General features: G+C 43.9%; 1 protein-coding gene across 7 annotated transcripts in view; it reads right to left on the bottom strand.

Moving 5' to 3' along the window:
- The window catches only part of RIN2 (Ras and Rab interactor 2), a 222,022-nt gene that overhangs the window by 32,627 nt on the left and 178,539 nt on the right, over positions 1-10,856 (bottom strand). For all 7 annotated transcript variants that reach the window (XM_042980975.1, XM_042980974.1, XM_015544014.2 and 4 more), the window contains 2 exons: positions 7,263-7,374; positions 3,428-3,500 (listed from right to left, as the gene is read on the bottom strand). In XM_042980975.1, coding sequence (XP_042836909.1) covers positions 3,428-3,500; positions 7,263-7,374 — 185 coding nt within the window. The remainder of the gene's footprint in view (positions 1-3,427; positions 3,501-7,262; positions 7,375-10,856) is intronic.

Raw genomic sequence — 10,856 nt, 5'->3', positions numbered from 1 at the left:
CTTATTAAAATCTTCTTTCTTTAGACAATTTGGGGAAAGACACATATGACAAAACCAACCTATGTTTACCTTAAGCATTTCACCTTACCCAAACCAGTACCTGGAGCCTAAACATCACATAGCTGGTTTTGGTTTTTCTTAATGGCATCTATGACAGGAAGCCACACCTGTCATTGCCTAATGGGTAGTCTTAGACTTTGATCTCCTGGAAAATTAGAGCCCTCTTCCACTGCACTATCTAAGGGTATAACATAGCATCTCACCACCATCCCCCCTCCCCACAGGGTCACTTCCCTCTCATTAAGGAAAGGAACCCTAATTCTAAAACTTGTATAACAGAGAAAATACAGCCATCTTAGGTATAAATGTTTCACCCAAGAGTTTTAGTACACACGTAATCTACTTTTGACCCTTGCTCTATATGTTGTATTTCTAAACGGCAGGAGACTAACTTTATTGAGCACCTCCAGTGCACCAAGCTCTGTAACTCATGTGGGACCCACACAGGCCGTTGGAAGAAGCTCTGATATCCCCCATTCCATGGATCAGGAGCACAGGAGAGCACAGAGGGGGAGGTCCCTGTACCCACTCACAGAGCTAATGTGGAATTAAGCAACCCGGCTGCACTGGATCCCAAAGTCTGTGGAGCTGTGCCATACAGTGGCAAAATATGGGCTCTAGCATCAAGGCAGGCCTGGGTTCAAATCCAATATTTGCTACATATTTATTGAATGACTGATTGTAGACAACTATCTCACTCTCTGAGCCATGGTATCTTCATGATCCTAATTTCAGGGTTGCCATGAGGATTAGAAATAATGTATATATGGTCCCTAGCACAGATATAGAAAGCCCCTGAAATTATAATCATACTTAATAAGTAATAATTAATAATTATTATTTCCTCTAGCCCTTTGCTACTCAAAATGCAGTTGTAGGACCAGCAGCATTGGTCTCACCACCTAGAGACAGTTGGAAACACAGACCATCAGATGCTGCCCCAGACCCCCCAAATCAGAGTCTGCATTCTAACAAGATTGCAGGTGATTCCAGTGTGCATGAAAGTTTACAAGGAAGTGCTCTCCATGACACTGATTATGACAAACTGACAGGGAGCTACTAGACATTGGTGACCAAGGTTTGCTCTCATTTATATCCGCAGCTCTAGTCTTCAGTGTGTCCCTCTGATGTGGCAAACCACATGCTGATTGATTCATGAATTCTCTAGTCTAGTTCACCTGTGCAGATGAATTCTGGGTGAATACCAGGGCTGACAATCCAACCACTTTCTCTACATGAATATACTCATGTACTAATAACCAACTAGAACATTTCAAAAACATTTGGTTAAGACTGGGTCAAATCAATTACTGATTACTAAGAACATTGACTTGGGTAAAACGAGTAACATAGAACATTAAAAGAGAAACAGAAACACCAAGAACCTTTGCATTTTGAGGGAAAAAAATAGAGAAATGAATCTCAGGTCACCCTGATCATAAAATGTCAATGTTGGGATTTTTCCATAAGCACCTTATATCGGTATCATGCTTTGTAGATTAAAGAAGGTTTTCATGTGCTTTATCTCCTTCAACCATCAAACAGCCCTGGACAGCAGGTACTCCAGCCTATTATGAACACTGAGAGGAGAGATGGTATCTTTTGTGTGCTGATGCCAAATACTGTTTTATAGGTGTAATGATCTTTCACGACAGGAAAATCAACAAGCTAACTATGAAGAGTAAGCATTGGCCAACTTCACCTCTGACTAACATGTTAGTGTTGAAATTCACTTTCGGGAACTAGATGGCCTCAAACCAGTTCAGGTGTGGGTCCCTGGGGAAGGTGGGGACATCTGCACCGTCCTCTTCTTTTCTTTGGGCAGCAGATCTCCATCCTTGCACAGGCCAAGGGCTGTTGGTGGTGTCCCCTCATAGAGCTGTGTCCAATTCTAGATGAAATCCCCTGGTTTCTTCCTCCTGGTAATCAACCCCCTGAAGTGCTTCCCCATCTCAGGCCATTAATTATGTGGCATTGCCAACCTGGTGACTTCTAGGGGTCAATAGCTCAGTGCCTTCCCCTGGGAGGGTCTAGTCCAACAGGTACAATAAATGTCTCACATGAGAAATAACTTTACCCTTAAATTAACATAAAGGAAATGAACCCCAAATAAGCCTCTCAGTCTCAAAGTATGATGGCTGTAAGACATGATCTTTGGAAACAACCTAGTAATGCATGCCTGTCTGTGTTCTATTGGCTGCAACAGACATACAGAGAAGGCATAGAGGCCAACTGAGCTCCACTGCCTACATGGGGGCAGTGTCAATCTCTGCAGATGAAGAGTATGGATTCTTAATCACCAAAAGAATACTCAATTTGAGGGCACCTGGCTGGCTCAGTCAGTTAAGCGTCGGACTCTTGATTTCAGCTCAGGTCATGATCTCACAGTTCGTAAGTGTCCATGCTGACAGCAAAGAGCCTGCTTAGGATTCTCTCTCTCCCCCTCTCTCTGCCCCTCCCCCATTCATGTGTGCATGCATATACCCTCTCTCAAAATTAAATAAATAACCATTAAAAAAAAAGAATAGTTAGTTTGAAAAATTATTATGGCTAGGAAGAAAAAAGAGAGAAAGACTTTAACAACTCACACGCTCCCCACACTTATTAACATGATGATTTTTGGCTTAACTACTTGTAGTCTAACACAGTTGCTTTAGTTATGAAAAGGACATGAGAACCAAATGGGCCTGTAGGACAGTGATGCAAGGTTTATGGGCTGGTTTAAGGCTCCCGTATTTCTAGAATGAACTACATCCTTTGAGGATTTTCAGAAACAGTATCAGGGACATTTATTTATTTTTATTTTTTTCAGAGAGAGAGAGAGAGAGAGAGAGAGAAGAGGGCACAAGTGAGTGGAGACAGACAGAAAGAATCCCATGAGGGGCAGAGTCGGCGGGGGGGGGAGGGAGAGAAAGACAGAGAGAAGCAGGGCTCACCTGATGCGGGGCTTGTGCTCACCTAATGCAGGACTGGAACTCATGAACTGTGAGCTCATGACCTGAGCCAAAGATGCTTAACTGACTGAACCACCCAGGCACCACACATTATCAGGGACCAGGTTTTTACCATGGGTCCCTTTCTGTGTGTGCATGTTTGCATGTATGTACATGTATGTGTATGTGTGTTTGTTCCCCTGCTTGCTGGGTCGAGGTGAAACGAACCATAGGGACAGTTTAAAGACACAGACATATTAATTTGGAGGGACTCGCGTAGTTATTTTGATCAGTAACCAATCCTTCCAGGGACATCTAGTCAGCGGCAAGCCTCCCAGACCCCTCCACCCTGCTTTAATCTAGAAACCCCAGGGCTGTTTATATGGTACACACCAAGCAGGCACTCGAACTCCTAAGAGGAAAAGAGGCCTTACCTGCTGATGCAGTAGAAAGCAATGAGCCGGAATAAATCTGCAAAACTGATTCCTGAGCCTTCCAGGGAAAAGGCTGGAAAAGAGAGAATTTGGAAACCAGCTGAGTGTCCTAGAGCACTGTTCTGGGAAAGGAAAGGCCCTCTGGTGTTATCTGCTGCGTGCATAGGACCATCTCTGAGCTCTCAAACCAACTACCGTGTGGCTTATCAGATCCAGCTGTGAGGAGGATGTGTGTCAGCCAGAAACAGGCCAGTAGAGTCCACGGCCTAGAAGTTCAGCCCCTGACTCACTGGGAGCACGTGCTCCAGTGCTTGGTAAACAGACCGGCGCAGGCTCAAAGTTACAACTATCTTTTTTCTTTTTTAAATTCAAACACAAAGTTGGTCAGGGGGCAGGGGCCAGTGAGGCTGGAGGGAGAGGCCATTGGCACACAACACAGCTTGGTAAACACCCAAGCCCCCACCACCCTTGACCTTCCTAGGTTGGCCCTCCTGGGACACACTCCTCTTTGCCAAAACAGGCCACCTTTGGTTAAGACACAAGGCAGCTTGGAGGAAAACAGAAGGTTCCAGTAAATTAGTTTTTAAATTCAATGTGAAAGTTTCAAAAACTCACTTACTTAGAATGCCCCCACCCACTACCACTGTCACCACCAAGGGCACAAGCCTCCTAGGGAAGATGTTCTGGCAAGATGGTGTACCATATTGCACATCTTCCAAATGGCAGGGCAGTGAGTGGATAACTTCAAATACTTGTGTATTTGCCAACCACTCCTCATGCCAGGCTGGCTGAAATGCCATTCAGACAGTCTTTCAAAAATATTCCAAACATCCTCAGCTTTGTGAAGATTTCCTCATTTCCTCAGTCAGATGAGTTTTTCTCCCAATTGCCACACTTCATGTCCTCATTTATGTTGCTTGCTATTTGCTTATGTTGTATTATTTTGATTGTTTAGTATTTCTATAGCACCCCCAAAATATACCTATGCCTCTACACACATACCATGACATAGACAGAAACAAAAAAATACACACAAAATGTGCACCACAATTTAGCAAGTTAAGTAGGAAGAAACCGATTTGGGGTAGGTTAACTTGTCTGAGCCTTGGTTTTCTCCTCTGTACAGTGGACAATAATAGTACTTTCCCTGTCTCCCCAAAGGGTAGGAGTGGAAAGGGAAATTTAAAAAAATGGAGTAATTCATGTGAAAGCAGTCTATACAAATATGAGCTGATATTTATTATTAAACCATATTGTCCAGATGTTATGACAAAATATCTATGTTTTCAGAGCAAGTCCTTCCTTTCTCAATCTACCTCCGTTCATAGAGAAGCAAGGCCCTGGCCAGGAAGGGGCCATCATGGTGAGACCAAGACCTGTGGTAATTAGTTACAGTCAGGTTAATGCTTTGCTCAGACCAGCTCTTTCAACCACTTTAAGTCCCCCAGATAGGAATAGGGAATTGATCTGAGTCTTGACACAATAGAGAAGAAAAATCTTCAGCCAGGAGGAATCTAAGATGAACACCCAGAAAGCAGGAAAGTACAAACATTAACTGTACTTATTGTAGGGGAGCAAAGAAGGGGCTTCCAGGCTAACTTATCATGCTTCACTTTGGATATTAGAAGGGATTTAAAAACCAGTTAGATCTGGGGCGCCTGAGTGGCTCAGTTGGTTAAGCGTTTGACCCTTGGTTTCTGCTCAGGTCATGATTTCACGGTTCATGAGTTTGAGCCCTGTATTGGGATGTGTGCTGACAGTGCAGAGCCTACTTGGAATTCTCTCTCTCTCTGCCCCTATCTTGCTTGCACACACACACTCTCTCTCTCTCTTTCAAAATAAATAAACTTAAAAAAAAATTAAAGGGCCCCTGGGTGGCTCAGTTGGTTAAGTGTCTGACTTTGGCTCCGGTCATGATCTCCCAGTTTGTGGGTTTGAGCCCCACGTCAGGCTCTGTGCTGACAGCTTAGAGCCTGGAGCCTGCTTCAGATTCTGTGTCTCCCTCTCTTTCTGCCGCTCCCCCGCTCATGCTTTGTCTCTCTCTCAAAAAAAATTAATAAACATTAAAAAAGATTTTTTTAAATTAAAAAAAAAACAGATCTATCACTTGTTGGCAAGCTGACTTTCAAAAGCCACCTCAGCATGGCCTTTCTTTACTTAATATTTAATCATCTTTAAAATGGAGGGCTTGAAATCTATCTTGTGATTACCTCCTAATGCAAATAAACTGGTATGAACTATGCACAGGTCACTGACTGTGGAAGTCTTTCCTGGCATCAGTGCCCTTGTGAAGCCTGGAGGAAAGACATTACCAGGTCCAGGTTTACAGAAGAACCTGAGGTTGACCACAAAGAGGCTGACAGGTTTCACTTCTGCTAGAAATGTGTCCTCTAGACTTCCATTAAGGCCATTTGGCTCAGTGAGACTATGAACTCCAGGTTGAGTATAATCCCTTATTTGCCCTTAAAATGACCTCAGTACCTTTGGTTTTTCAAATGCAGAGACTGAGGCTTGCTTAGGTGTAAATCAAGAAGCAAGCAAAAATCCTAGTCTCAGTCTTAACGTTTATTTGTTTTTGAGAGAGAGACAGAGAATGAGTGAGAGAGGGGCAGAGAGAGAGACACACACACAGAATCTGATGCAGGCTTCAGAGCCTGAGCTGACAGCACAGAGCCCGAAGCAGGGCTTGAACCCATGAGCCGTGAGATCATGACCTGAGCCGAAGTCAGGAGACTTAACCAACTGAGCCACCTAGGCACCACCACCCCGTCACCCCCAAACCAGTTTCAGTCTAACTATTGAGAGAGTCAACATGCTTCCAAACTTATTTCTCCTGGCCTTCACTCCTCAACTTGCTAACCTGTGATTTCAATGAAACCTTCCCCTTTGGAGCACAGATTCACTATGGATCCTTCCTTGGAAGTTGGCAATACATCAGCATTGTGTGTTCCCTTTTATATTTAAAATGTGTCCAGGGGCGCCTGGGTGGCTCAGTTGGTTAAGTGTCTGACTTCAGCTCAGGTCATGATCTCAGTTTATGGGTTCAAGCCCTGTGTCAGGCTCTGTGCTGACGGTGTGAAGCCTGCTTGGAATTCTCTCTCTTTCCCTCTGTCTCTCTGCCACTACCCACCCCCTCCCGACTTGTGCTTTCTCTCTTTCTCAGGATTAAATAAATAAATAAATAAATAAATAAATAAATAAATAAATAAAGTGAAACGTGTCTTCCCAAGACTTCACATTTTCAATGATTGCAGAATAGCAAAAAGAAAACCAATTCTATTGAACACCACTCTCCCTTCAAAACTTCTGCCAGTTGATTTTTTCAGAGGGCTGGATTCTGCCTCTGATTAGCTGCATTTCATAGACGACTGAACAGTGATCGTCTGGAGGGAACACGTCCACTCAAGGATTATTCACAAGATGTGCAGACACGTGCTGTAGCATGAGAACCCATAAAAAGGCCGAATCGCTGCAGCCTGTCCTACAGGTTAATCATCAGCAAACCTAGGAATCAAATCCATGCTCTACTTAACTGGAAGGGGGGCAAGAAAGACAACCTGCCATATGCCAACCAGTAGGCTGCATAATTTGTACATAGGTTGTTTAATTAAACTGTTAATAGCTCTCTGATGTTATGATCACCCCAATATACTGATAAGAAAACCAAGGCTCCTAAGGTAGGCTACCTGCCCAGGCATCGAGTGAGTAAGTAACAGCAACAGGATGCAGACTCATGTCTGTCTGTCTCAAAGGGTAATCTCCTTCCACTTCCACTTGTTGGGGAGACCCGAGGCCCTCCCATCAACCAGGACTTAGCCATCAGGTGACTACTCACTGTATGTGCTTTCCTTTATGGCAAATTCCTTGAGTGGGGCTCCAAATTCACAGGGCAGGCGAAGTGAGAGGACTTTCTTCTGCATTTTGGTAGATTTACGAACCAGGAAGATCTAACAGAGGGAAAAGAAATTCAAGCTTAGGAAATATCTGGAAGGTCAGAACCTGGACATATGATTTCCTGCACACCTAATGTCCATGACTAGAATGCCCTTCATAACGAACATGTCCTGCAAGATTCAACCCAGAACGCTCTACTGACAGCAAAAGGGACTATCAAAGAGCATGCCCCAGATGACTTCCTTTGATAACTGGCTTCAAAAGAATCCTACTTTCCCTTTGACAGAACCTTCTCCATGAGGCTATGGGCCCCCTTGGTCTACAGAAGCATTTTCAGTTTGGTAATTGTTTTATAGCGCATGTTAAGTGTTCTCTAGCCCGTGTCTTATTTGGGCATCATGGTTGATGACACCCAGATTCTAAACACGGGTAACATGACTAAACCACAGGTGGTGAACAGGGAGTTCACTGACTAATTTGGCTCGTGGGTGTGTTTGTGATAGAAAATTAAATTTGTTTCTAAGAGTGAAAAAGCAGTTTTGGTTGTTTTTCACATTAAAACCAGAATTTCTAGCTTCTCTTGGAAAACAGGATGATATGGCAAGGCCAGGTATGGTGACAATTGCCGGAGATTAAAACGGCTGCCCCATTAGGGAGCAGGAAGGTGTGCTCGAGCGTCACTACAGCCAACACTGGAGCTGCAGGCCTGTTTACTCCTGACTCACCCCATTTTGTGACAATCTCGCTCCCGGTTCTAATACTGCCTTCGGATGCATGCTTTATTTTATTCATTTATTTTTAAATAATTTATTGTCAAATTGGCTAACATACAATGTGTACAGTGTGCTCTTGGTTTTGGTGGTAGATTCCTGTGATTCATCACTTACATACAACACCCAGTGCTCATCCCAACAAGTGTCCTCCTCAATGCCCGTCATCCATTTCCACCCCCCTCCCATCAACCCTCAGTTTGTGTTCTGTATTCAAGAGTCTTTTATGGTTTGCCTCCCTCCCTCTCTGTAACTATTTTTTCCCCTTTCCTCCCCCCCATGGTTTTCTGTTAAGTTTCTCAAGTTCCATATATGAGTGAAAACATGATATCTGACTTATTTCACTTAGCACAATACCCGCCAGTTCCATCCACGTTGCTGTAAATGGCATGATTTCATTCTTTCTGATTGCCAAGTAGTATTCTATTGTGTATATAAACCACATCTTCTTTATCCATTCATCAGTTGATGGACATTTAGGCTCTTTCCATAATTTGGCTATTGTTGAAAGTACTGCTATAAACATTGGGATACAAGTGCCCCTATGCATCAGCACTCCTGTATCCCTTGGGTAAATTCCTAGCAGTGCTATTGCTGGGTCATAGGGTAGTCCTATTTTTAATTTTTTGAAGCACCTCCACACTGTTTTCCAGAGTGGCTGGAAAACACTCTGTTTTCCAGTTAGCATTCCCACCAACAGTTTCAGATGCGTGCTTTAAACCAGCCCAAATCCCAGTGCTGATCTCGGGCCACCATCTTGGCTTCCAACACTGCAGAGGCAAGTACACCATGTACTTCTATGCACTGCACAACTCCAGGGGGCACCGATTACCTAGGCTACAAATCAAATAGTGCTCCCTGGAGCATGCAGTGGGGCAGCCGGCTGAGTTCTGGTTCCCTTCTGTAGTACACAGTCCTTCTCCAAGGATTCTATCCTGTCTTACTTCTTTAGCCACTTCTTCCTCTGCATTTGGACACCATGGTCTCTGCTCCCTGACTATTATTATTATTATTATTATTATTATTATTATTATTATTATTATTATTTAACCTTATCTTCGCTTCCTTCTGTATATCTAGTCAATAGCTCCTAAGAAACTTTATCTGGGTGGGGGGTGGGGGGTGGGGGTTGAGAGGGTGGCTATGGGGATTGGGCGTCTTTTAAGGAGGGAGTTGGGAAGACCTTTGAGTTCTCTCTGGTCCCCCAGCACCCATGGGGAGGCAGTCATAGAATAGAATACATGTAATAGTCACTTTTGGGAGTCAATGTTTCTGGGACACCCTAAAACTGAAACAGATATTTCCTAAACATTAGGGGGTTTAAAAAAAAGCCCAAAGCATGGCTGGGAGGGCGCTGATCATTGGTGGAATCGAAGTATTATTCCCTCGTGCAGCTGGGAATCTCCTTGAGCCTTGGGGTTCAGGGAGAGTACAACCTTATTTCCTGAATGTCTGCAGCTTTAGAGCAGGGGTTGGTAAAGTCGGCCTGTAGACCCAATCTATCCTGGGCCACCTGTTTTTGTAGATAAAGTTTTATTGAAACAAAATCCCAGTCATTCATTTATATGCTGTCGATGGGTGTGTCTGCACTACAAGGCAGAGGTTGTGAGAGATTGTGAGAGGTTGTGACAGACAGTATGGCCCACAAAGCCAAAAATATTTATACTCTGGCCCTTTACAGAAACTTTGCTAATTTCTATCATAGGAATAAGGGTGGCAGCACCCCAAGGACCCATGCCTCCATGGACAGACTTTCAAATGTCCTTTCCTCTCACACCTGCTTTTCCTTCTCTTCAGCATTCTTGCTCCTGGTGCACTGTGGCCTCTCCTGATCTGTGTTTCTCCTGTCCTCAGCCTGTCATCAGCCTGCCCCATCTCATCAGGCAGGTCCTGTCTAGGGATCAAGTAGGTGGACAGATAGAACATCCTGCCTGACTTGTTCCCCACAAGGTCTCAGCAGGAATGGACGTGCCCAACACTGGGAGGGAAGCTGGGCAGAGTAGGGAATTGTTGCCTAACAACAGGGCAACCTCCCTCTCCAGAATTTCTGTGCAGAAATGCAGGAGCAGACAACTCAACCTCCAAAAGAGAGGGCCCCACAGACGTAGGTCTGATCATACAGACCCAGATTACAGGCAACAACCTGGTATGCTGGCCAAGGAATTTTCCACAAAGATGATCAACTATTGCGCCTAGTCACCCTGAGCATGTTCCAACAGTCCTGTCTGTTTCTGTCTGTTGAAACAAAGACTCACTTAGAGGTCAAAAAATGGTAACAGACAGGCTCTTGCTGATAGGAAACTCAAAAGTTTGTTTTTGTGCTCAATTGCTACAATATTGTCAACCAGCTACCATGGAGTTTCTTTTTCTTGCTTCTCCATATATTTCTTAGTTTCTATCTCTTGTCCTGAGTTGTTCCAAGTCTTACTTTATCTGTGACTTATTGTATTTGCCCTTTTTTGGGAAGTAGACATTGTACACAGGTGACCTCCAATATAATCTCTGTGATGGTGGAAACATCCTATATTCTGCACCATCCTACCATATGGTAGCCTCCAGCCATCTGTGGCTATGAGCACTTAAAATGTGGCTAGTGCAACTGAGCAACTGAGTTTTTAAATTTAATTTTATTTTATTAATGTAAAGTTAAACAGCCACACAGGGCAAGTGGCAACCACATTGAACAGCACCAGATACATCAATCACCAAGTGACATTTTGGGGGGAACCACTATAGAGTCATGGAGTGGTCTTGATTAAGAGATT

This window comes from Panthera tigris, chromosome A3 (genome assembly GCF_018350195.1).
Source record: "Panthera tigris isolate Pti1 chromosome A3, P.tigris_Pti1_mat1.1, whole genome shotgun sequence".
Taxonomy (NCBI): Eukaryota; Metazoa; Chordata; class Mammalia; order Carnivora; family Felidae; genus Panthera; species Panthera tigris.
The sequence above is the reverse complement of the archived record's forward strand: the minus strand, read 5'-3'. Positions and strand labels throughout refer to the sequence as shown.